The 27488-nt window shown below is 45.5% G+C and overlaps 1 protein-coding gene across 1 annotated transcript in view; it reads right to left on the bottom strand.

Moving 5' to 3' along the window:
- PRMT8 (protein arginine methyltransferase 8) overlaps positions 1 to 27488 on the bottom strand; it is a 95703-nt gene that overhangs the window by 15877 nt on the left and 52338 nt on the right. Inside the window, exons 3-6 of the mRNA XM_030321449.1 lie at positions 25877 to 26032; positions 22407 to 22470; positions 7729 to 7871; positions 7016 to 7103 (exon numbers count right to left, since the gene is read on the bottom strand). Of these exons, the coding sequence (XP_030177309.1) occupies positions 7016 to 7103; positions 7729 to 7871; positions 22407 to 22470; positions 25877 to 26032 (451 nt within the window). The remainder of the gene's footprint in view (positions 1 to 7015; positions 7104 to 7728; positions 7872 to 22406; positions 22471 to 25876; positions 26033 to 27488) is intronic.

Raw genomic sequence — 27488 nt, 5'->3', positions numbered from 1 at the left:
CAGCTAGAATATCACAGGAAGCTAGTCTTCCACAGGCCAAGACCAGAATCCAAATTGCCTGACTCTTCCTGTGTCTACTTTCCTGTCCCTCCCTCTGAGCCAAAAGAGTCTCCTACAAAGTCTTATTTGCCATTGACGTTTCTATCTTGGTGCCTTTGTTCAAGCCGTTCTGCATACTTAGAAGACCCATCTTTGTCCCTTCTCCTGACCTCACCCACCGAACCTTTAACAAAGCATGAAGAAACATGGGCTCTTAAAATGGTATAGGCTAGTTTGAATCCCAGCACCACCACTTACTGGCCAGGGCCTTGGGCTAATTCCCCAACCTCTCTGAACCTCAGTTTTCTCAACTGAAAAATGAAAGGGGAGAGTGGGTCCATGAACGTCTTTGCCTTTCTCATACGCCATGATGCACTCACTAGGAATCCATCCCATAAGAAATAAGCCCCAAGTAGTGCACAACCATCCCAGTGGTGCTCATTGGCCCCTTGTAGCTGCTCATAAGGTGCTTTGAGAGGGAGAAAGATGTAGGGTGCAGAGATGGTGAGTAAATGAATGCACATCTAATGGCCTAAGATCATCCTTAAATGGTGATAATCATTGCTACCATTGATTGGCCACCTAGCTCAGGCTAGACTCTTCATTTTTTTATGTTTATTTACTTTTTTTGAGAGAGAAAATGCAAGCGGGCAGAGGGGGAGAGAGAGGGGGAGAGAGAAAGAAATCCCAAGCAGGCTCCACATTGTCAGTGCAGAGCCCGAAGTGGGGCTCCATCTCATGAACCCTGAGATCATGACCTGAGGCAAAATCAAGAGTCAGACACTTAACTGACTGAATCACCCAGGCACCCCTAGACTCTTCATTTAATATACCCAGCAACCTCAAGGGGATACTTCTATCTGACAGTCAAGGAAACAGGCTGGGAGAAGTTGGCATCTGGCTCACACACAGTATCTGGGCCAAGATCACACTCAGAGAGATGGTGGAGCTAAGGCTCACCCCAGCTTCTCCCCTGACTCTTCAGCTGCAATGACCCAGTTGTGACAGCAACCAGGAATGCAATTTCCTTTCCTTGTACTGCAGAGGGTGGCCTAAGCAGAGATTTTAGTTACTGAGCAGCTGAATTTCATTTGTCTGTTTATTCAGATGAGTCTAGAAATGCATCAAAGTAAAGATGCTTTTCTCAAAATCTTACAGGATTAAGTTTCCTTTTAAAATGTGCATCAAATAAATGTTACCTTAGGGAACTATGTTTCTGTATGTTTAGGAGAGGAGGTGTGTGAAGAGGGAGGTGGGGACGGTCAGCTGTGCCTCTTTGACTCTTTTCTAAGGCACACAAAGACCTTCCTCAGGGAGAAGAGGCAGAGAAAATAATCATCTCCCAGAGGACAAGCCCTTGTGAATTCTGGCTTGAGAAAAAGATGTCAGTCATATACTATTAAATCACCTAAGGTTGGTGCCAAATTCCCAGTTGGAATTTACTTTTGGAGAAGGAAACTGTTTGGTTGGCAATGGGACATGTTTCAGAGAAGACCCCCTTCTAGATTCTGGAAATAGCTATCTGTCCTCTCTCCAGACAAAACATTTACACTAAACACGCTGCATTCATGTAAAATCCTTCCTTAAGGAACCTGCTGCCATGTTCCTGCTCCTTCCTCTCTCAGCACTGCCTTAAGCTGAGGTGTAGGGCAACTGTTGGGCAAATATCCAAGAAGTCTCTGTGCATAATGTTTAAAGGCCTAAGCTTCAGAGTTCAAATCGAGGCTCTGCCATATATTTGCTATGTAATCTCAGCGAAAATTTACCTCTCAAAGAGTTGGTTTCTTCTTTAAAATAGAGATTATTATATAATTACAATGACTCTATTTGGTTGTTATGAGGTTTAAATGTGATAATATATGCAAAGTGCATAAGACAATGTCTGGCACATAGAAAGCTGCTGATACATAATAGTTGTTATCATTATGTGGCTTGAGCTCTGGGCTTTGCCACCATCTCAGCTGTGTGACCATGGACAGATCAATCCTTTTATCTAGGCTTGCTTGTAAAAGTGAGGAGTTTGGTTCAGTGCTTCTGTGCTCCAAAATCATCTGGTACACTTTTTAAAAATACAAATTCCTGGGCCCAAACCAGACCTACTGAATCAGAATCTCCAGATTTGGCATTGAGGAAGCTGGGATTTTACAAATCTATATAGGTAATTCCAACCAGAGTGTGAAAAACTTTGTGTTAGATGATCTTTAAAGGCCCATGCAGTTGTGAAATGATGAGCTTAATGTCTTATGCTTTTGTGAAACCTTTCCTAACCACTCCCAACAATGGGACTACTTCTATATTCTCAACACCTATAGGCCAGCATCTAGCACAATACAAGTGCACAGATAATGCTTTTTAAATTAAATTAAATTCCCAAATATTTAATGTCTACATTGCTTTGCAATGCCCAGTGTTTTAGTTACTTTTTCAGAGGTTAATTCCTATTTTTCTCCCCAGCTAAACTACCCTGTCTTCAATTATTCAGGAGAAAGTTCACCCAGGACATTAGATTAGTTTCTCTTCTTTCTGCTAACCGTTCATTTCCCACTATCTCCTTTAATATATGTGGCTCAGGGATGGGACAACAACAAATCAAATAGGTTTGTTTTTTGCTGCAATTTCTTGTCTATTGCCTGAGTGTATGTGGAGTGAGGGCTATTGTCTACCCAAAAATATTGTTAATAATTTTCTTATTTAAATTGAAAAAAATAACATCAGAAAGACCTGTGAACTTTTGTTAATGGATTAAAAACCAAACTCTTGAAAAGGACTGCCCTGTGGTATAATGAATGCAACTAAGGCAACAACAAAGCCCAGATCTATCATCATTACAGACTAGATTGACTCAAATTTCCACTTTAACAGCCTGACAGAGGAAAAAGCATACTCTTTTCTGGGCATAAATGCTGTGCATCTGTCTCTATTGTGCCTTTACTGACAATGCCCAGCATTAAGAAAAAATTACAAGGTGAATGATAAAGGAAAAAAATATGACCCATAATCAGAAGAAAATAACAGTCAACAGAACCAGACTTAGAGACAGCCCAGATATTGGAATTATCCAATGGAGACTTTAAAGTACCTATAATAAGTATGTTAAAGAATCTAATGGAAAAACATGCATGAACAGATGGAGAATTTCACTGGTGAGACAGAAACTAAAAATGAGCTGATGGAAATGTTAGAAATGAAAATCACATATCAGAGAAGAAGAATTCTTTCAATGTGCTTACTAACTGAATGCAGACATCAGAGGAAATAATGAATAAACCTCAAAATAGGTCAATAAAAATTACCCAAACTTAAATACAAAGAGAAAAATAAAAGAAAAAAAAACATATATAACACCCAAGATCCATGGGGCAATATCAAACAGTATCTAATATATGTGTAATTGGACTCCCCGAAGAAGAGAAAGAGAAATCAGGCAGAAAAAAATATTTGAAGAGATAATGACTGAAAATTTTCCTAAATGAATGAAATCATCAGCCCACCAATCCAAGAATGCTATAGAATCCCAAGTGGGATAAATACAAAGAAAAACTCACATAGACACATCAGAGTCAACCTGATGAGTATCAAAATAAAGAGAAAATCTCCAAAGCAATTTGCAGAAAAAGAAATATGAAGCACTAGAGAACACATTTTACATTTCATTGGAGAGAGCTGTAGCTACATCCTCCTTTTCCACCCTGGCCCCACGACTTGAGTTTCTCTGCTAGAGCTAATGGGGCTGCCTCAGAATGTGCTCAGAGATAAAAAAAAAAAATAGAGCAAGTGCCACGAGGTGCTAATTACAGTTTCTCTTCTAGACAGAAGGGAAAACTTTCATACATTTCAGTCTCTCAAGAATGGAATCAACTCCTTCTATAAAATCAGAGACAGCCAGAGGATAGAACTCTGGATGTTGGGGGTGAAGTTGGAAAAGAACCCCATGGAAAGCAACTGAGTCCTCCAAGTGGTCCTGCCTTTCAACCCTCCAGTAGCAGGCACCACTGACTCCATAGGAGGCCTTCCTTTTTGTCTTCTCATGAGCCAGAAAGCTGGTCCCCATGTCTCTGACTCTCAGTAGGTTGTAGATTCACGTATTGGGTGAGGTTCATGTATTGGCTAAGAAATCAAATACAACACTGACCACATTTCCTTCCAGTTTTAAGATTCTATAAATCTCGATAGCAGAAATGTAAAAATAAATAAATAAAGGTTGCTCCTCTTTTGGGGTTAAACACTACACCTTGAACATTCCTTTACTATTTACTTTCATTCCTTTATTTGTTCACTCATTCACTCAACAAAATATGTACTGTGAGTCTAGTACATGCCAATCATTCACTTCTCTTTTTGTGTGTTCTCTAGCAGTTAATGAGCATATTGAAGGCAACTTCTGTGTTTCACTCATTCTTGTGTTTCCATGTTGCATGTGGTTGAGAAAGGAAAGGAGAGAAGAAAGGAGAGGGGAGGGAATAGAGGATAGGGGAGGGAAGGAGGGGAAGAGGGGAGAAGGGAAAGGGAGGGGCAAGGAGGAAGCTGTTTTGTAACAATTTACTTTATGAACGGGTCAAGGCTGGTCTCATTCTCCTGCCCCACTTTAAAATTTTTCTTTTTTAGCTGGTTCTTGAAATTTGCTTACAATTGTTCCCTTAGCAACCAGCAACCTTTATGCTTTACTTTTGATTTAGAACTCAGAGTAACCAAAATCTCTGTTTATTTGAAACAGATTTCTAAACGGGCTCACTTCCTTTACTAAAAACAAAAACATATCATTAAAAAATTTTTAAATGGAAAACTTCACAGTGTTTTAAATTTCAAATGTATGTATGATTTTTATTTGGGGGGGTTGAGGTTTTTTGGAGGGGCAGAGGTTGGATAGAAGACTCCAAAGCAAACATTTTATGGGAAAAAAGGAGGCTGATGTAATTTTTTTTCCATTCCCAGAAGCTATGAAAATTGAAGTGAGCAGTGTGAGATTAAATCACATGATCTCCAGTCCTGGACTGGCATCTGAGTGGCAGCAATTGCCCTCTTGCACCTCCCAGGGTCTGCCCAGGGTCCTCTCCAGCTCCAGCTGGCTCATTACAACATGCATATGCCACAGGTTCCCAAACACAATCCAGGGGAAGGGAGAGGGCAAGGTATGTTTGCTTTTAAACCATGAAAAAGTTCCTTAAAGAGCTGTGCCCTGGGTCAGGACTCAATAAATATTTACACATAAGAATGAAGAATGCACCTGAAGTTTCTCCTCAAAACACTATTCAGTATAGTTACACAGCAAGAACTCCAAAAGCTGCATTATAATGCAGCTCCAGGGCAAAATATGCCCTATTTTACATGCATTTGATCAATGTTCACTGTTGAGTTGTTTCTGCAATCTACTGTGAGAGCACACCTGTCCTACATTCTGAGCCACCAGAGGCCAACAAGCTTGGCAGTCAGTCTCGCTTGCCAGAGCTACAAACAAGAAGGGGCTTAGCGACATGTTCAGAGCCTAGGTCCAGTCTGGTGCCATATACCACCAGGAACTGTCACATCCTTTGATATACATCATCTCACTTAATCCTCATGGTGCTAGTGTATGGGATTGGCAATATAATCTCTGAGGTCAAAGGGGTTAGAGAATTTGTTTCCAGTCATCCAGGTAGGATTTGAACCCAGGGTTGACAGTCTTTGAATCATGATCATCTAACCTAGGCCACCCTCCCTCTCATTGCTCATCAAATGTTAGAAATGACACCAGACTGGCTGAAGACAGAGGCCATAGAGCTTCAAATAACTGTCCCATTACTGTCTTCTCCTGGATCTGGCTCTGATGTTATATTATCATCAAATGTGATCTGTGTTTTGATGTTATATTTCCAGAAGGGTTTGAACATACACGCACAAATATTCACATTCCATAGCACAGTCCAGCTGAGGTATTGTTGGGCACTAGCAATACTTAGATGGCAATTGTGTGAATCAATGGAGCAGTACTCTGTCAAACTCTGGAGTCTCTGCCTCCCAGGGCAGAAGGCGTTGAGCATATGTTCAGTCTGTGAACTCTTCCATGGTAATCTTGCCAAGGAGGGTTTGTCCACTGCAGGGGTAGGAACCGCAGGTCTACTGACTCCATCACTGTGTGGAGTTTCTGCCTCATGCTTGGGGTTGGATCATGCACGTGCTTGCCTGTGTGAGGGGTTCTTTACTCCTTTGTCATGTTTAGCTCTGGTTGAGGAGACATGGCCATTTCTAATTTACAAAAACACATTTGGAATAAGCTTGAAGACCTAACTTGTGTCACCAAGAAATGCTACCCTCTAAATTGAAAAGAACAAAGCATCCCTTTTGGACCAGATAAAACATTGGAGAGGTTGTTTGTTTTTTTGTTTGCTTGCTTTTTTTTTTCCCTAAGAGAACAAGGTTTCGGGTGATAAAGCAGTATAAATATAGGTTTGGATATGAGACGCCCAACATGCACACACACATATGCATGTACCCATGTGCACACACATAGTCTCCATCTCTCCCCACCCCCACTGCTGTCCATTCCCCCAAAAGAACCTCAAAGAAGAATTTGAGTAGCATGGAGACAGGATTGAGAATGGTCGACCTGGCTAGGAATCTGCCATTTCTGACCCTCTGTGGTGGACTTTTGAGATAACTGAACCTCCACAGGATCCCAGCCAGCTGGCCTGATGTGCTCTGCAAAAATCAGCTTCAGCTGCTTCGATTCATTTTTCATTCACATTGCATTCATTCTCTCAGTCCAGGATATGTGTCTTATACCAGCTGTATTGCTTATTTTCTCTCTGTAGACCTCCCACCCTTGGGACTAGAAGAAAACATTTAGACAGAAGAATCCAGAATAAGTCACAGGTAAACTCTCCATAGGCATAGCAGCTATATTCATGAGATCAGATGCTCATCTCAGGGCCAATGAAGTGTCTCCAACCCCAAATGTACAAAAAAAAAATATCCAATGAAAACTTAAAAGGTGACTTACAGTGGATTTTGAAGTCCTTGTACTGTCTGTCTTCAATTGCTACCACGTACAATGCTGCCCGGTCTGGAAACATAAGCCCTCCAGGTTTCTGTTGATGAATTGTGGGGAAATGGGTCTCGTAATCTATTCACCTGACAAAGACATCACATTTTGAACTGCACATAGAGTCACCAGACAGGCACCCCCTTGCCAGCATTTCTCATTCAGCAGACTGTCACCTTGGCCAGGGTTAGGGTTAGGATGGCAATGCTCAGTTTTTCTTTGGGAACTAGGAGAATTTGAGGGACTTAGGTAGAGTTAATAGAACAAATGAACTGGGGAAAATGTTAGTCTATGAGGAACAGCAAAAGATGTTATAACCTTTAGCCCAGAGAAGCCAAGGTCATAAGCATGCTCAGCTCCCTGGCAGCCAAATAAGTCCTAAGCACCTGTTGATCAGAATAGATTTTTGTCTTGACAACAGAGAATGGGTGTTGTTTATGACCAAAGAGGCCAAGGATAGACCTACAGAATAATGTGATAGATATGTTGGACCTAGGTACCATCATTCTGTCCTCTAAAGCAGATCTGGTTTAAAGAGAGGGTTCTGGAGGAGGTGACCTTTTAGCTCAACCTCTCTCTGGAGTACTCATGTTCTTCCTAGACTGTCGGCCAAGGGTAGAGCAGCAGGACAGCCAGCAGACCAACAAGGGGACAGCATGCAGGACACTTACCAGCCACTTGTCCCTGGCAAAGATCACCGTGTTGAGCATTGACTCATAGAACAGACAGTAGCCCATCCACTCGCTGATGATGATGTCTACCTTCTCCACAGGCAGCTCCACCTCTTCCACTTTACCCTTAAATATGGTGATGACTGGAAAATATGAACCCCACGGCCACACTTTGCAGGGACCCTAGCCTGGAACCATGAGCATCCCACATCAGGGCCAGACCTACAGGTTTTATCCCTGTTCTGATTCTGCTTTTAAGATGTGACGTACCTCATCCCTCACCAAGCTAGTTATACAAAAAGAACTGCAAACTACTTGTGTGTTTTCTTCCTAAAATCTACTGAGCAGTCACTATGTGTCTGGCCCTGTGCCAAGCTTTTGATATACACCCTATAATGTGGTCTTCCCAGCAACTCTATGAAGTAAACGCATTATTATTATTCTCATTCAGAACTGAAGCTTAGAGATGCTAAATGGTGGCTGTGGAAGTAGAGACCAGGTCTGATATGCTATGACTCTAACACTCTGATCATGGTGCCCATCCCATTTTAGGCTGCCATGATGGTTCAAATCCAAAGGGCAAGGATACCTATTGCTCTTGCATCTGTTCACATCCAGGGCTCATCTCCCAGTGGGTTCATGAGGAAGGCAACTTTGTGTCTTGACAAGAGCATGGGCTCTGTAGTCGGGAGTTTAAATCCTGATCTTCTCATTATTAACTATAGGACTTTCCAAAGGTTACTTGACCTAACTGAACTCTGATTCCCCAGAGAATAAGCAGGGAGAATAGTATCTACTGAGTGGGTAGTTGAACTGATCTGATGAAACAGCAAATGTGAAGTGCCAGGTTCTTAGCCGGGGCTCAACAGAAGGTAGACATCATCTGACATTCCCCCGCCTTGCTGACCAGCTGATAGAGAAGTGAATGGGATAAGGTTGGGAACACTCTCCTGCTCTTAGTGGCCTCTGCTCATAAGTCACTTCCAAGACCTTTCTATCCTTCTGTGGCAGGGGAAACTTCTTATTTGGGGTTTTGATCATTTGACACAGTCGTACACATAATTTTGGAGTCTCTTTTTACATTTGTTGCCGTAAAGATCATAGCAAATACTATCTTAGATGTTGCTGTGAAATTGACAGGGTGATGTATTGGTTGGCTGATTCCATCTGAACATTTCCTCTGAAAGGATACACATATTCATGCTCTGAAATTCTCTTTCTGCACCATCTTCTGAAAAATCACACCATGCCTGAGCTTTGCTGGGAAAATTGAACAATAGCTTGTACTCAGGAGTGGAAAAAAAACACATACATACACACAAAGAGAACAGATCTGTCCTGAATCTAAGCTTCATTAAAATTAATTTGGATTAGAGGTTGCTGCATGACAAAGGGCACACAGGTCACTGGTTTTGCTTCATGTCTTCACATTGAAAACACAGGTGATGGAATGCCCATTAGTAGCCTCTAATGATGATTTGCTCTTTGATATCTGGCATTTAATCAAGGCTTAATCAGATAAGGCCTCCTCTGTAAGGAGTCAGACACTTTGCAGAAGCATATTGGCCCTGATCACTCTAGTATATGTGCTGCCGAAGCGAGCACGTGGCCCTGATCACTCTAAAGTGAGGCCGCCAGCTTGTGTGGCTTTCTTGGCTGCTACTCATGAGCCCTACCCCTAAGGAAGGCCTAGTCACTTCCAAAATGTTCAGAAGGGGTAGGAAGAGGAGATATCAAAGCTCTGCTTCTCTGGGGGCTCCACAACTTAAGAGCAGGAGCTCAAGCAAAAGCAGGATGCAGGATGAACCAAGAGGATTCACACAGGGACAAAGTAAGGGATTTTTGAAAATGCAAATCGAGTGCCTAACTTATTTCTCATTCTGAAAAAGAACTGACAAATACATGCCTGACCCACCTGCCTCATTATTTGAGTGCAAAGCCTGGTTTGTCTTACTTTTGCAAATTTGTTGTTTTTGAAGAATGACATGATATTAATTTCATGCACACAGCACCGTGATTTGACATTGTGAACTGATCACCACCATAAATGTAGTTACTATCTGTCACCATACAAAGTTGATACAGATTATTGTCTATATTCCTCATACAGTACATTACATCTCCATGACTTATTTATTTTATAACTGGAAGTTTGTACCTCTTAATCCCCCTCACCCATTCCCCCACCACCCCCTACCATACCTCTGGCAACCACCAATCTGTTCTTTGTATCTATGAGTCTGGGTTTTGTTTTGTTTTGTTTTTTAAATTCCACTTACTAGTGAAATCATACAGTATTTATCTTTCTCTTTCTGACTTATTTCACTTACTGTGATGCCCTCAAGGTGGCTTCCCTTTCTTCTTTCTTTGCACATTTCTTGCAGGCTCTTCCCTAATGCCTGCATGTGTCTGTGAGGCTATAGGTCTGCTCCATCTCTTACATTAGATCGTGACCTCCTTGTATCTCAGGAAGATGTGTTCTCCTGCCTGTGGTTGCACCACAGCCTCCACTCTCAGTGCCTAGTATATGGTTCACTGAGAATGATTCCATGAACAGGACTCTAGTAGGATGGCAAGAAGCAGAGATGGACAAGAATTTATAGTCCAGTCTGACAGATTGGTATGCACCCAATATTCCTTGGGTGTCCCCCAGCATGAGTGAATGCTGTCCCTGTTCTCTGCAGTAGCGCTCTATCCATTAGTTGCTATATCTTGATCACTATGGGTACAGCAGATGATAGGTAGGAAGACAGATAGACAGATGAGAGAGAGAGACAGAGAGGGAGGGAGAGGGAGAGAGAGAGAGAGAGAGAGAGAGAGAGAGGGAGAGGGAGAGAGAATGAGAGTGGGTCACAGAAAGGCAGAAGGAATCAATTAACCCTATTAAAAAATCAACAGTCTGTGTCTCTGTTCATTTAACATCACCCTTCTGCATCCAAACATTTCTCAGAGCAGATGTAGCCCCTACTTTGGCTTGGTGAGTAGATGGGCCTTATGTGAAAGGAAAAAGGTAGGCTTCCCCTCAGCCAGTTGTGAACTGGATTCCAGACCCCATTCATGCCCTTGCCCAGGTGCTTCTGTAGAGTGCTCAATTTTCACAACCTCATGTTGGCACCCTGGAGACAGACAACTTCATTTTTGTTCCAGCCGACAGCAAACAAACCTTGATCAAACAGTTCCTCTCCTTTGGGGCCTCGATTTCCTTATTGGAGGAAGAAAAAAGAGGGGGATTGAACCTAAAATTCCCCAAGATGCTCTGCAGTGCCAAAATGCTTTGATTCTTCAAGTATGTATGAGCATGTAAAAGGCATTGTGCAAAGTTTACTGGTAGCTGACACCAATAAAGAAGATGTACCTCCAACCTCCAGCTTGACTCGAATTTGTACAAATTCCTTAGGACCAATTTTTAAAGAAAGAGGCCACATTGTTTCCATGGACCCAAATATAATTGCCCAGCTGAATCATCAGGGATATTCTTCCTGTTTTCTATAGTCACCACTGGCAACCACTTAAACTCCCAGATTCAATTTCCTAGTCTGCAAAATGCTACCTCTTATGGTAGGCTTTATGGCACCTAACCAGGGGCTACTGGCCAGTGCATGGCAGCAGGTTGGCTCCAAGAAGTGTGCAGGCATCCAACCCTTCTACATGTCAAGCTTTTTCAAGGGGATCTTAGCCACTGATTCTCATGTTCTGAGCAGCTATGGGCTGTAGAACACTGCTCCCAATCTGATCCCCACATCACTAACACTGTGTTAACTCAAGGTTGCATTAAGGTCACTCTTTGGAGCTATGTTTTTATTCCATAAAGATGATCAAAAGTTTGTTCAAATAAGAGGACTATGGCTTGTGAATTTTGGAATGATTAATCATAACTAAGTGCACAACAGGGAGCAATAAACTCTAAACTCTAAATTGGGAGATTCTTCCCCTGTAATTTCAAGTATGCAAATGAGACATCCAGATTTTTTTCTTTTTTTGGATTTGTTTTCTTTTCATCTTCAGTGTTCATTACAGAAATCTAGCCATTCTGACTCATGGTCATTGGTTTGACTTAAAAAGATGGGGTGACTGGGTGGCTCAGTCAGTTGAGTGTCCAACTCTTGATTTCAGCTTGGGTCATGGTCCCAGGGTCATGAGATCGAGCCCCATGTTGGGCTCCATGCTAAGAGTGGAGCCTGCTTAAGATTCTCTCTCTCTCTCTCTCTGTTTCTCTCTCTCTCTCAAATAAAAACTAAAAATAAATTTAAAAAATTAAACCTAAAACCAAAAACCAAAAACCAAATTGGGCCAGCCGGATCTCATTTGGGCCTCCCACATAGCCATCAGAGTCAGGTGACCCTACAGGTCTGGAGTTAGTAGTCTCCCCAGTTTACAGTCCTCTGTTCCCCAGAGCAGATCTTGTGTAATGGAGGAGTGGGCATGAGGGTCATGAGTGTGAGGCAGGGAGCATACTCTGAGGTGGTAGAGCCTCTCTGATGCCACCCCCACCACAGCATGGACACCAGCTGCCCCTCAGCTCCTTTTCCATGTTGTTCACAGGCCTATTTTGGCGACACCCATGCCAGCTGCCAAACAGCTTCTGGGGGCCTGATTCACCTCCAGGCTACAATCTCCTCTTCTTAATTGTCTATTTCAGTTTCCTATTTCTGAGACCTAGCAGAGCACTTTACCCCTCACAAACATTCAAAAATCATTACTGAATGAATGAATGGATGAATAAGCAATTTTGAAAAAAGGATATTTGGGTTCAAAGACAAAAGATCCTCAAACTAGTCCTAATTATGATAGTAAAAAATTGCTGGCATTTGAATAGCAGCTTGCAGAGTGATTTCACTTACATTATCTCTATAACCCTCACAGGAACCTGTGTGGTTGGTTTTATTATTCCATCTGCCTAAATGAGAGAACTGGAATTTAGAGAAATCAAAAGGTAGAGCCAAAGGCTAGGCCAATTGTGTAACCCTGGTACAAGTCACCAGCCTCCCTGAGATTCCCCTCCTTTGTCTGCCAGTGGATATAATACTTGACTTACCCACAACAATTGTGGGATTGTTGTGGACACCAAGCAGTTGCTTGGGAATGATGGGAGAAAAGAAACCTGAGAAGGCCAAGGATTAACCTATCCTTCTCCCGAAGGCCAGTCAGGTTGGTTAGTAGGGTGAGGAGAGGTAGAACCATCTTGAGCCATCAGGGTGGTGGAGGTGGAACTGAGACACCTCCCTGGTATCAACCTTGCCTCAGCTTTCTGCCCTCATCTTCTCCAAGGTCCAGATGCATGGATAAACCTCTCTTACAAGGTCAGTCAGTGTAAGCCCCATTCTTGGGCCAGTGGTGGTGGAAGAAAGAAGACACCAATAACTTTACCCCCAATATCTGGTGGAACTTGGAAAATACCCTGCAGCAAACAGATCCCATAACTGGAGATGGCATAGATGAGCCCTGTGTGCTATGTAGCCTCCATATAGTAGAACCTTCAGTATGGTACCCCTCTTTCTTCCATAACCCCCCATTCACCCAAGAACATAGGGCTTGAGCTTCTGCCTTGCCCCTAGTGCATAATCTGCCTGGCTTTATGTCCTGACCTGCTCTGGCTCCCTTGAGGACTGAGGGCCTACTCTGCTTAGCTAGAGCTCTGAAGTCCTGCTAGCTTTGGCCCGAGCCCTTCCCTTCCCAGACACCCTGCACTGGCTGGACTAATACTTGGGCAATCAAAACCATCCTGGGACTCACCCCACCCCAACCTATCACCCACCACTTAGAATCCCTAGCATGGCACAGCCTGAGTACATACCCCACACATTGGCCACAGGCAGAGGATTGTGGGGGCTTAGCCAAGTAGGGTAGGGATTAAGAAGGCAGGGGTACTGGACAGGGTTGAATCAGTGTGAATGTAGAAGGCAGCAAAGCCTTCCCTAGGCTCTGGGACTCTGAAATCATTCCAGGTATCACTGTCACCCAATACTTAGCGTTTACAGGCACAAAATGTCTTCCATCTCAAGGAGCTGGCACCAGTGGTCCCTCTGTGTGATACATGTCTGTCTACTCAGCAGGTGGCTTCTTCACTAGTTAAGTCTGTGCCTCAGTGCCCTAGATCCAGAAGTTTCCGCACTTCCAGTGCTGTGCTGGTCAGTGTCTAAAACTGGCTCCAGGAGGGGGAAAAAGGCACCTGCTGGTGTCGGTGGTGTAAATATTTCCACCATGGCTGATTTCTGTTGTTCACGCTGGGATGTCACCCATGCACAGTTGGGAAGAAAAGTGCAGGATCAGCTCTCACAAGGGGTGTGAACTGTGAGCCAGTTCCATCATGCCATTGCGATCCCCCAGTCAGAAGTGGGCACCCCACTTTTCTCAATGACTCCATCATGTTTCTTTCTAAGACCTTTCACCATTTGTAATTTTATCATGATGTCTGTTCACTTGCGCTTATGTCTGTCTTCTCCGTGAGATAAGTGAGCTTCACCTGAGCAAAAAGCTTGTCTGTCAGGTTCACCATTGGCTCCCAGCACCTGGTACAGGGCATGGAGTGTGGCACAACAATGCCTGAAGAAACAAGGGCGTGAAACCCAGCCCTAAGATTATTAATAGGCTTCTTCACGAGCAGTTAGGAAAGGAAGCAGCAATTGCCAGGAGTCACTAGTACAGGTTCATTAAAAAAAATTATATCTGATTAACCTCATTTTTTCTTTTGACAGAGTTATTAGTCAAGTTAACAAATGAAATAATAATAACGATGCTAAAATTTCTTGGCTGCTTACTGCCTATGGGACACCATTGTGTTTTAACAGTGGTGTGCTGGTAGATACTTAACAACTGGGTCTCCAGGGGAAAGTAGCCCTGATTTGTAGCATTTGCTGGTTTCTGTGGTGTAAATATTCCCACTGTGGCCAATTTCAAGCCACCAAAGTGACTTCATCTGTTCTACAAATACACTGAAAATTTAACAGTTGGCCCTCAGGAGCCTGTAGGAGCCTGTCTCAGCATGCCACAGTTTTACGTGCAGTAACATGGAATCGTCACAATGACCCTATGACGTGTTGTTGCTCCCATTTCACAGATGGGGGAACTAAGGCACAAAAAATAAGGTATCCAAGATCACAAGCTAATCGGGCAGCACTGAGCGTGAACCAGGAAGTCCGGTTCCAGAGTAAGTGCTCTTCACTCCCCTGCCTGCAGTGTACCATGTGGGGACCTCCAACAGGAGCTCTGACAAGGCCTTGCCCCCACAGCATCCTTATCATATGGATTTGCCACTGGCTATTTGGCTGTATTCAAAGGCACTGATCAAGAGCTGAACACAGACCAGCCTACGAGAGCTTCCACACTCACCCCAGGGCACCCATCAAAAATGTGGGAACAGCAAGCAGAGAACAATGACCCCAGAAGAGCCATGCTCTCTCAAAAGCCTGAGTAGTTGTAAGGAAGGACCAAATCTACCAACAGGAAGTCTAATATGAATAAGAAGTGTGATTCTCCGTTTGGATTCAAGACATAGGTTAGGAGCTCCAGCTGGGCAGTAATTCTGATAGTCAACAGATATGGATACGGACAGACGACAGGCTGTAGCTGATTCCATCTCAGCACCAGATGACATTGCATTTTCCACAATTGCTAATGGAAGGAAGTTGGAGCCATGGTGTCAGAAGCACAGCATCTGGGTCCCTCCCGTCTCCGGGTTGGGCTTATTTCTTAGCACAACTCCAAGGGTGAGGGGGAGACAGTGGCTCAAACCAAGCAAAGAGTGTAGGATCTGGGAGGGTGTCATCATCGTCGGGGGATGTGGACAAAGGGCTGCCACATGACAGGAGGCTCCTACTCCTGGAGGAAAGGAAGGGAGGAAAGGAAGGAAAGGAAGGAGGTGGCCCGGAGGAAAGGAAGGGAGCCTTGGCAAGGCTGCAGGGAGGAGGATTCCCCCACCCCCGGAAACAAGTGCTCCTCACAACCACCGATCCCAAGTGGCTGGTGGCAGGGTTCCTATCAGGCGAACCATCCCAAGGCTGCATGCCCCGGGGCGCGGAGAAAACCTGCCGCAGCAGAGGATTGAAGCGTCATCTCCAAAAGTCTCAGGGTGCGTGTGCAGCCAAGAAAGAGCAAAGTGTAGAACATGAAGGCTGAAAGGACCTACACTTAATGTTTGAGCACCTACCACACACGAAGCCTGGCATTAGTCACTCTGTGAACACTGTCTCTCATCCCCGAATAGCCCTGCACGCTGTGCGGGGACATAGCTCCTCTCTGGGCAGCAGGTGGTAGATCAGAAAGTCCAAGCGATGGGACAGAACCATCTCTACTGTTACGTTGTGGAGCATGCTCTGTCCATTGCCACTCTGCTGTGTGCTCAGGCTTCTTCGTCTGTGACACTTAATACTTTAGGACGTGCACAGGCAGGAAAAGAGAAAGGAAAGGAGGGATACACTTTCTCCCTTGAGTTTCCTGAGAAGTAAATGGGTTATAACTTTTTTGTTTCTAGAGCTATAAAAATTTTATCCATCCCTGAGCTCCTATGTCAATCTTCACAAACAAATCTACCTTTCTAAGCATCTTGGTAGCGCACTCAGCTCCGCAGCAGGGAAAAGGAGGAAGTCAAAGTCAAACAGGAGTCTCTGAGCACGTGAGTGGGCCATGCATGTGGAAGAAGCCATGTGAAGGCTGCATGACCACTGCAGGTGGCTTCGTGGAGGTGTGTGTCTACACGTGAATAAATCCAGCCCCAGGAGCTGTATGGAGGTGGAGGGGGAGAGAGATTGATTGATTCTGGGTAGCAGGTATTTTATGTCCTGTGTTGTTATTTATGTCTGTACACCTACGCTCCCAAGCCCCACACAATTGGCTGTTGCAACATTTCAAAAGCATTTCCATGGAAGCATTTGTACAGTCAAGCTGTCCTCTTTCCAGTACACATGCCAAGGCTGAGCGAGCGGGTGCAGCAGACAGGGCCCTGGGCGGTCTCACCGGCTCCACCCACCTGTTGCTAAGCCCAGGAAGGAAGAAGTGGAAACAACTTTGCCTTGTAAAGGCCCCTGGGCCTGGTGTTCCCTCCTCCTCGGTACACTGTATGTATGAGGAATGAGGCATGGGGTTGGCTATTTACTTGGAGATAAGGGTTTGTCCCTCTTGGGCCTTTGCTCACTAGTAGAGAATCAAGTGTGAGCCATCAAAGTACAGCGCCTGGGATGATTGCATGCTAAGAATGCGGCTGAGCAAACTAGATGTCTAGGCAGCCCAGAAAGGGTGTGTGTGTACCTGCACAACAGTCCAGCATGGGGTGTTGAAGCTTGAGCAGTGTGGGGGCAGTGTGGTAAGCAGGGCATGAAGAGGTGGCCTGGGATGGGAGAGTAAAGTCCAAGGGGCCGAGAGGGCTGCTGCATGGGAAGCAGCCTGGCTCTGCAAGCTGGAGTCTAAGCAGGGAGAGGAGAGTACCCATGCCAGTGTCAGAGCCCAACACGGGGTGACAGACACGTCTGCATAGGGTAGGAGGTGGTGACAATGGGAGATGGTGTACATCCAGGGGGATGGTTTCAATGAGTAAACATATTAAGAATACTGGGAGCCAGAGCAGCCTGGGTGGCTCAGTAGGTTGGGTAGCCGACTTTGGCTCAGGTCAAGATCTCGTGGTTCATGAGTTTGAGCCCCGCATCAGGCTGGCTTCTGTCAGCCTGTCAACTCCAAGCCCGCTTTGGATCCTCTGTTCCCTTTTCTCTGCACCTCCCCCGCTTGCATGGTTGCTCTCTATCTCTATCTCTATCTCAAAAATACATAAACCTTAAAAAAAAAAAAGAAGAATAGTAGGAGCCAGGTTTTTCACTGTCAGAGAAAGGAATTGCAAACATGGGAAGAGAGAAAGTTAGAGGACCCTGCAGTGCTGGTTAGAGCAGGAGGTGGGGTAGCACATGGACTTACACTTGACAGTATGTATACATAGATTCAGAAGCACACGTTATGTAAATGTGTATGTAAACACACACACACACACACACACACACACACATTCTCTAGTTCTTTCTACTGAAGCAGCCTGGGGGCCTCAACACCCTAAAATCAATGAGCACATTTAGCCCCAGATTCTAGTTTCTAAATGCCATTGTCCAGTAAATGGACTCATGACTCCTTGGAGAAACAGCTGATTCTAAAACAAAGCCGTGGAAAGCACAAGATGAGACTGGAACGTTAGTGCCAGAAAATAAGAAAGCTCACAAAAAATAAAGAAGGAATGTCAAAAGGACACAGAAGCCAGCTTAAAGGTGCTCCCATGACCAAATTAGGAACAATTCGTGTATCAAAATAAGTACCTTTAATAATAGATGTAACCTATTGAATAAAATAGGAAATTAATGATGAGGAATGAAATATTTACATGGTTTCAAACCACTTCACCTAGAAAATCTTACTAATTACAAAGGGAGAAAGAGCAACTTGACCATGGAGAAGCCTGGCAGACATCACCAGAAGCAGTGATCAAAGCAAATGCTGTCGGTAACAGGACAAATCAAAACTGCATGTCCCCAAGAGCGTGCAGGAAAAAGGACACAGCATCTCCGCGAACTCCTGCCAGGAGGCATGATCTGAACCCAATCTTGCAGAAGCATCACATGCCCCCACCTGAGGGACATTCTACAGAACTCTAGCCTGCAATTGTCAAGCATCAAGGCAACAAGAGTTGAGGAGCATCTGGCCACTCCAGCCTGAAGGAAACCAGAGATGTGGCAACTAAATGCAACATGTGGTTTGAAACTGAGTCCTTTTAGGAGCGCCTGGGTGGCTCAGTTAGTTCAGTGTCTGACTTCAGCTCAGGACATGATCTCATGGTTCATGAGTTCGAGCCCTGCGTCAGACTCTGTGCTGACAGCTTGGAGCCTGGAGCCTGCTTCAGATTCTGCGTCTCCCTCTCTCTGTCCCTCCCCTGCTCACTTTCTTTCTCTCTCTCTCTCTCTCTCTCAAAAATAAACGTTAAAAAAATTTTTTTAAGAAGGTGATTCCTTTTACTCTAAGGGATGTTATTTCAACAAGTGGCAGACATAAGCGGGATCTGAGCACTAGCTAATGATCATGGAAGAACGTTAGTCTCCTGATTTTGATGGTCACAGTGTGGCTATGCAGGGAAATGTCCCTGTTTGTATGACACGCATATGCATGTATTTGGGGCTGATGGGGCATCATGTCAACAACTTGCTCTCAAAGTGTTCAGGAAAAAAAAAAAAAGTTGTACCTTGTCTATATATTGGAATGTTTTGAAGGTTAAAGGAAAGAAGTGATAAAGATAGGAAGGGAAATAAACCAAATTACAGGGGGTGCCTGGGTGGCTTAGTCAGTTAAGTGTCCCACTTTGGCTCAGGTCATGATCTCACCGTTCGTGGGTTCAAGCCCCGCGTCGGGCTCTGTGCTGACAGCTCAGAGCCTGGACCCTGCTTCAGATTCTGTGTCTCCTTCTCTCTCTGCTCCTCCCCCGCTCACACTCTGTCTCTGTCTCTCTCAAAAATAAACAAACATTAAAAAAAATTACAGGAAGCTGAAGCAGAGGAGAGGCAGAGAGGGAAAGCTCTCGAGGTGTGAATTAGAGGGCATGATGAGGGGTTATTGGCTTCTTTTTCCTGGCATACTTTCAGACCCAAACCTCCCTTCTCCCAAAGTCAGGCACTCCTCACAGGGACTATTCTCCCCCACTCTCACTCAGGCCCACTCTACACACTGCTACCAATGGCTGCAAGCAGCTGCCCTTTGCAAGCTTGGGGGGCTATAGTTCCAGATCCCAAGAGAATTGGTAGCAAGAGACAGATGAAGAGTCAGGGGGACAGGGAAGGCAGACCGTCCCTCCAAGGTCAGGCTTCACTGCGCAACTGAACCTGTACAGAGGCAGGGAATGGTCTAAATGTCCTTTGAAGGCCCCTTGGAGCCCAGGGGTGGTACTGGGAGGGTGTCTGATCAGACATCAATTTGTCCCCACCCTCTTCTTCTAACAGGTTTTAATTTTCATTTTCAGGATTGGCAGCCACTCCTGGGGCTTCCACATCAATGTAAACACACTTCAGGAGAGAGTACAGGAGCAAGAACCAAGACCAAATTTCTGCCCTACCTCTCCTACCTCAGTTTCCCCATCTGTTAAATGGGGGAAACCTCTTGCCCTATGTCACAGAGTTGGAGAAAGGGATGTCAGATGAAAACACATGGATGTCAGGCTATTGCACCCTTGCAGAGAAGGAATTGGCCAGTTTTCTTTTCCTATCTTTAGTAGGCAAGTAGAGAGCTCACCTCTCTTTCCCTTCTGCCCATGTCAGGGACTGTTCTGAGGAGTGTGCAGGATAGCTGGCTGCCCGAAGTGAACCAGGAGAGACTGGACACCAAAGTCAGAGGTCAGGGAAACATGTCCTCTACTCAAGCTGGAAAAAGGCCTCTGGACCTCTGCTCGTGGCCTCCCCAATACCGCTAACTTTTTCATTGTCACTCACCTACCACCCCCCATCCCTTCCTCACTTCCTGCCTTACCCAGCTAAAATTCCATGATCCATTATTGAAAAGAACTTGTGTGCCCCCACCCACTATCAAAGCCCCCACCCAGGCGGCCCTCCTCACACCCAAGCTGGTGAGCGTGGTAAGGAGAAACTCACACAAGGACTGAGCTTATTGCATATCTATGCTGATTCATCTCCAGCAATCCCCACCAGTCCAGCATATTTGCCTCCCTCCCTCCTTCTGAAAGACCATTCCATCGTTTCCCACATCTTTTCTCATCCCCCTCTTCTCTGCCAATCACTGTCTCATTCTTTGAAAAGAAAATGGAAGCAACAAACTGGGGGGCTTTCCACCAGCAGCCCACCTCTATCTGGAGCCACACTCCTCAGTCTCCATCTGTTTCTGTGGCTAAACTGTCCCTACTCCCAGGGAAAGACCAACCCCTATACCTGTGTTCTGGACCCAAGGGCCTCATGACTGACTTTTCTTTTTCCTGTATGTGCCTGTCTACTGGACAACTGAATCAGACACACATGTTTTCATATCTCCTGCCCTTAAAAACAACTACCTGCCTTGGCCCCACGTTCACCTGTAGCTACAGTTCCATTCTCCTGCTCCCCGGCACAGCAAGAAGACTTATTTATAGCCTTCCCTCCACAATTTATCCTACTCTAACTGAAATTCAGTCCCCACCCCAGCATTGAGTCTGCTCTTGTTTAGAACACCTATGGCCTCCATGTGGCCAAATGCAATGGTCACTTCTCTGTTCTTCCCTTACTTGATCTCTGAGCATTCCCTATAGTCGCCCCTTCCTCCTTCCCTTGGCTTCATGGTGCATCTCTCTCTCTTGAATGTCCATCAGCCTCACTGGGTGTATCTTCTCTGCCTCTTACTGGCCCTTTCTCCTCTGACTGGCTTCCAAATGTTGAAATGCCCCAGAGCCCTATCTTTGGTCCATTTCTTCCTCCAGCTATACTTTAAGCCTAAGTGACATCATCTTGTGGCTTCAAATAACATCCATATGCTGAAGACTCCCAAATCCCATGTGCTGGATCTCCCTGAAATATAAACTCATAAATTTACTCTTGCTTAACAAGTCCACTGGATGTCCATCTCAAACCTGACATGTGCGAAAGAGAATTCTTGATTTCTTTCTCCCTCCCATCATCCCCAGAAGTTCTCTACTTTCTGTCTTCCACCATCCACCCAGTTACTCAAGGCAACAAAATAGCTCTTGCTCATATCTTTTTTATCATTTCCATATGCATCTCATCAGTAGACCCCCTTACCTCTAGCCCAAAGTGATCACTTTTCTCCACCTCCACTGCCACCACCCTGGTCCATGCCATAGCATGTCCCCTGAGCACTGAAACAGCCTCCTAATGTGTCTCTGCTTACACTCTTGAGGCCTACAACACATTCTAATCCATACCCCATAGGAAATACTTTTCTTTGCATAATAGTCTCCAAAATGCCTCTATCATCCTTAGGGGAAAAAAGTCAAACTTGTTTTCCTAGTTTACAAACCCTATGTATGGCCCAGCTCAGCACAGGGCCTAGAGGCTAAATCTCATCCAGTTGACTAATAAAAGATGCAAGGAGTTCTTTGGATTGGGGACACTTGTGGGTGTGAGTGTGTTCAAAATAGTTTTCCAGGAAGAGGGGCCTGGGAAAGGTTGCAATGCATGGGTAAGGAGTGAAGGGAGGAAGGGAAGGGAAGGCACCTCTATTTATAATCAGACACCAGCTTGGAGAAGGTCCCACTCCCAAAGGCAGCCTAATTGCCAAGACAGCATTATCAGCAAGACAGCCCATGGGCAGTAGAGGACCACATTTCTCCAAAGGCAGAGCCTGGGGTCTGCTAGGATGCCACTGGTTTGCTGAAAGGGAGAGGTAGGGATGGGGTTGTGGAGAGGGAAGAAGAGGAGGAATAGCTGCCATTTTGCAAAACTCAATAGAATGCCTACAGCTGGGGCCAAGCAGAAGGCATGGCAGCTAAGCCATGAAAGCTGCGCTGGGAATAACGTGCCCTTGGCTGACATGGCTGGGATTGGGAACCTCAGAATCCTGTGGGTTCAGTCCTGCTAATAGAGCCTCCACCAGGCTCCACCTTCCCAAGGCCAAGTGCTCTGTACTTTTCCCTCTTACATCAGTCTATACCACCCAAACAAGAAAGTGTAAACCCCCTCACTCCCTCTGTCCATGGGAAAACACACAGAGGTATATCTTACTGTTGTCCAAGTGGTTGGCCTTAATGATCTTCTCTGAGTAGTCAGAAATACTGGAACATTCAATCTAGAAAGGGCACAGAACAAAGGAGAAAGGTGTAAAAAAGATCACAGCCTGTCTAGCTCCTATTTAACAGACAAATAAGCTGAGCCTAGATGGGTACAGTGACCCGCCCACAGTCATTCAGCTATTTTTTCTTTTTTTTTTTTTTAATTTTTTTTTCAACGTTTATTTATTTTTGGGACAGAGAGAGACAGAGCATGAACGGGGGAGGGGCAGAGAGAGAGGGAGACACAGAATCAGAAACAGGCTCCAGGCTCTGAGCCATCAGCCCAGAGCCCGACGCGGGGCTCGAACTCACGGACCGCGAGATCGTGACCTGGCTGAAGTCGGACGCTTAACCGACTGCGCCACCCAGGCGCCCCTCAGCTATTTTTTCATACAGCAGACTGAAAACTACAGTGCATCCCTCCCAATTTTCAGGCCTGTGGCTCTTGCATTGAATCTGGCTGCCTTTGCTGTAAGGAGGCTGACTTCCATCCGCTGCTCCACAATGGAAGACCTGGCATCCAACTTGGGAGATTCAGTAAGACCTGGCAGGTCTCCTCCTAGCCAGAGGAGAATGGGATGAGGTTGCCTAGCTGCTGTACTCTACCCACTCCCTCCCAACCTCCCTGCTGAACTGGGCACATTCCAGGATAGGGACCATCAGGAAAATGCCACGGTCAGGGACTCAGGACCAGTCTTGAGATCCATCCTGCCACACACGTCATGCACAAGTCAATTCTTACCCTTTCTGCAGTGTTCACCTTTGAGATGGTTAATTCCTTTTAATCTACAAGTATTTCCAGTCTCCCCAAATCTCCTAAGTAAAGGGCCAAGATATGTGAAAAATTAGCCAAGCATCAGCTGAGAGCAGGACCTTATGGGAAGAGCGGGAGATCAGGTCCACACCTGGGGCATGTGTCAGGAGACAGCCAGGGGATGCTGGAACCAGAGGAGAGAGTATTTGCATAGGAGGACTGAGGGGCTGGCCCACAGCCTCCATAAAAGCCTTGGGGATGGATGAGGGCACCTGCAGGATCAAGTAGGGGTTGCTTTGTCAGAGAAGATAGACCTAGGCCAGGCTCAGAGCCCAAGAGGATGGGCCCTTTCCTGGACTAAGAGGTCCTGTGGCCTTTGATCCCACTTTCTGTGGGACTGTGTTTCTCTCCAATTCTTTCCCCCTCCTTGCCACGTTGGCATCCATCTGCAAGAGGCTGTGCGGTTTCGTGGTGAAGAACACATATTCTGGAGGCAGGAGGCCTGGATTCACATCAGGCCTTGGCCACTCTCTAACTATGCCTCAGTTCCCTCATAAGTGAGGAAACAGTCCCTGTTTAATGTGGTCATCATGAGGATTAAATAAGCCAAAGCATGCGAACAATTGAGAGCACTGACGGCCCCAGGCCCCAGGACCTTGGCAGCTTCACAGTCCTCCTTCCTCTTTTCCTGTCTTCTGTCCCCTGCTTTCCTTTCCCCTGTTCTTCTCTCTCTCTCTCTCTCTCTCTCTCTCTCCCTCTCTCTCTCTCTCTCTCCCTCCTCCCCCCTACCTCTTTCTCTCCTCTCTTTCCCTCTCCCTCCTTCTATTTCTCTCTCCCTCTCTTCCCCCCTCCCCCTCCCCCTTCTCCTGCCCCCTCTCCATCTTTCTCTCCTTCTCTCTCTCCCTCTCCCTCTTATTTCTCTCTCCTTCTCCCTCTCTCCTTCTCTCCCTCTCTCTGGAGAAGAGCAGTGGGCAGAGGGGGAGCCTGGATCAGGACAGACTGTGAAATGAGCCATCAGGAAAGAGGTCCAGCTACATGTGGGAGTTGTTTATAAAGGCTGTGACAGCAACAGATCAGGAGGCAGACGGATTGGGACAGCTGGGATAGTCACCACAGCTGGAAGGCGCTGAGTGGATGTCTCCTGACAGCTCCTTAGCTGGAGCCGCTGGCCACTTGGAAGCCAGTGAGGGGCAGCCCTACCCTTTCCCTGCTCAGCCCTCAGCTACCCATGTCCCAGACCAGGACGAGGCCTCAGAGACAAGGCTGGCAGGGAAAGCAGGAGCATGGCTAGGTGAATCAAGCCCCACCCCCAGGCTGTGTGATCACAGGAAGTGGAGTCTGTCCATTTCTAGAAAGCCTCCCTCCTGGTGAGGAGAGCCCAGTGAAGGAAAGCTGGAAGGTAGGGAAGGGCAGCACTTGACCTGAGGCACCCGGATTGGCCCACCTCATCACAAGTGTCTCAGCTGAATACATCATGGCTTTTCCAGTTCGGTCTGTGGCAGAGATGCCTTGAGGATGTCCCGGGTTTCTAGAAGACCCTCTGCAGCCCAAGCACTGTCCAAGTCAGGTGCCGAGGGGGAATGCTGTCCCTGCTGGGGGACTCAGGGGCCGGCCTCTGAGGCCAAGTAGGGGTGGGTGGCAAGGGGTTTTGGAGGGCTCTGGTCAACCTGGGGGCCTGGAGTTGTCAGCACAAGCTGCAGGACAACCAGCTAAAAGCACAGAGAACAAAGCCCTACTAAAAGCTGCTCAGCTCCCACGGGCCTCTGCAAACAGCTATCTTGTGCATGTGCTGGGAGTTTGACTGTAGCGTGTCTTTAATTTGGACCAAGATTAATTTTCATATTCCAGCCTTGGACCCACTGCATTTTTCACACATCAGCCAGCTGTGCAGAGCTCTTCTTTTTCACAGTTTCTTCCCAGGTCCAGACCCTCAGCCTCCCTGTCATCAGTCCATGTGCAACTGTTTGGTGGCAGCCAGAGGAAGGCTGGGAAGCTTCCCAGAGGGTCAGCCTCCATTTCTATCTGGAAGACCTCAGTGACCAGAGCAGAATTTAAACCTACCAACTTGCCCTTCAAAGAACAAAGAAAGGAGATTGTCTTGTTATCCGCTAGGGCCTTATCCTAACTATATTAATATCAAACACTGAGTGTTGGTCATATGCTAAGCCCTGTTCTAAAGCACTTTACATATGTATTAAACTCAACTTCTTCTTCACAATCACCCCATGAGCAAGGTGTTGTTGTTATGACCATTTAATAGATGGGGAAACTGAGGTACAGAAGTGAATTGTCCATGGTCACACATCTCATGACTATAAAGGCAGAGATTCAAGGCAAAGCTCACACTGCGCTGCTTTTCAAGCTGATGCTAGGACTAAATTCTCTAAGGTAATGATAACACCAGAATGATTTTCAGAAAGTCAAAAATCCTCTGTAAATATCAGCATTTGTCAGGGCAAGGGGCCAGAAGCAATGCCTGGATGATAGGGAGTCGTGGGATCTTGCCACACCTCCTGAGAGTCACACTCAATTTTTCTCTACTCCTCTTCAAGGATGTGGCCCCAGCAAGGGGTGGACCTGGGCTTGTACTTGTAGGGAGGGCAGGAGAAGGTGGGAGGCAAGGGCTATCTCTACAAAAGCCAACAGGAGAGAGGATGTGGCATGCTCACCCCAAACACCTTCTTGGCCCCTGCTTTGGCAGCAAACATGGAAAGGATCCCGGTACCACTCCCAACGTCCAGCACCACTTTGTCCTTGAACACATGCTTGTTGTGATACATGGAGTTCCGGTAGGTGAGTGTCCGCACCTCATCCTTCAGCATTTCCTGTTATGGAAGGAAAGGAAAGGCAATGTCAATTTATTCAAGGCACCTGGGAGTACACCAAGATCATCGACCCCAAGACTGTCCTGCCAATTTTTCAAGAATCTCAATGCTGGGGGCACCTGCCTGGCTCAGTCAGTGGAGCATGCAACTCTTGGTCTCAGGATTGTGAGTTTGAGCCCCATTTTGGGTGTAGAGATTACTTAAAAATAAAATCTTTAAAAATGAAAATCTCAAAGACATAATTAAGCTGAGTTGCAGGAGAGTATTGTAAGGCAGCTGGACCAGGGGCTACCTGCACAATTACAAACGTCTCCAGCCTTAAAACACTACCCAAGGAAGATAATTTTGTACTGTAAGAGAAGAAATTCCTGGCCAGCCCTGGGAAAGCTTCCATTTACCAAAGAACAAAAGTAGAAATTAGTGCAATGCAACTTGCTGGATTTAAGTTAAACCTGAAGCAGAATGTTCTGCTACAGTGAGAAAATTGTCATTGAACAGGTTATTGGAGGAGGTTTGTGTTTTGCATGTTTTTGTGGTTTGTGTGTGGGAGGTGCATACTTTTTTGTTTGATTTTTTTTAAGAATAGAAAGTGTTTCTTAATCTACCATTATTCTAGTACTTTGTGGTAAAAGAGAAAGTAGGTTACCCTTTACAACTATCTCCAACCTAAGGAGAACACAATTCATCTGTGTATGGTGGTGACGCCGGGATCTTTGTCCGTTCAAGCTATCAGCAAACACTTCTGACTAACTCATCACCAGTAATATTGGGATTATAGTATAATTTTAGTATAACTTGCATATACTACATATTTTATTTTATTTTATTTTATTTTATTTTATTTTATTTTTTTATTTTATTTTATTTTTAAGTTTATTTATTTATTGGGAGGAGGGGGAGGAGAGTGCATGGGAAGGGCAGAAAGAGAGGGAGAGAGAGAGAATCCCAAGCAGGCTCTGCACTGGCAGCATGGAGCTTGACACAGGGTTTGAACTCACTAACCATGACTTCATGACCTGAGCTGAAACCAAGAGTCAGACACTTAACCGACTGAGTCACCCAGGCACCCCAAAAAGCACATATTTTAAATGCGTGGTTAGGTGTAAGAGTTTTGACTCACATACACCTGTGGGACAACTACCATAATCAAGATATAGAACATTTTCCTCCCCTTAGGAAGTCCTTGATCCCCCTTGACAGTCAATCCCCACCCCCATCCAGATGACTAATCATCCAACTTCTATCACTAAAGCTTCCTTCTGCCTTCATATAAATTGAATCATATGGTATGTATGGCTTCCTTTGCTCAACATAAGGTTTTTGATATTCACTGACTTTAGTGCACATATCCAAGGTTTGTTTCTTTTTTCTTGTTCTTGTTGTTGACTAGCATTCCATTATACGAACATCCATTCACTTGTTGATGACTATTTGGACAGTTGCAAATAAGGCTGGT

The sequence above is a fragment of the Lynx canadensis genome, chromosome B4 (genome assembly GCF_007474595.2).
Source record: "Lynx canadensis isolate LIC74 chromosome B4, mLynCan4.pri.v2, whole genome shotgun sequence".
Lineage (NCBI taxonomy): Eukaryota > Metazoa > Chordata > Mammalia > Carnivora > Felidae > Lynx > Lynx canadensis.
The sequence above is the reverse complement of the archived record's forward strand: the minus strand, read 5'-3'. Positions and strand labels throughout refer to the sequence as shown.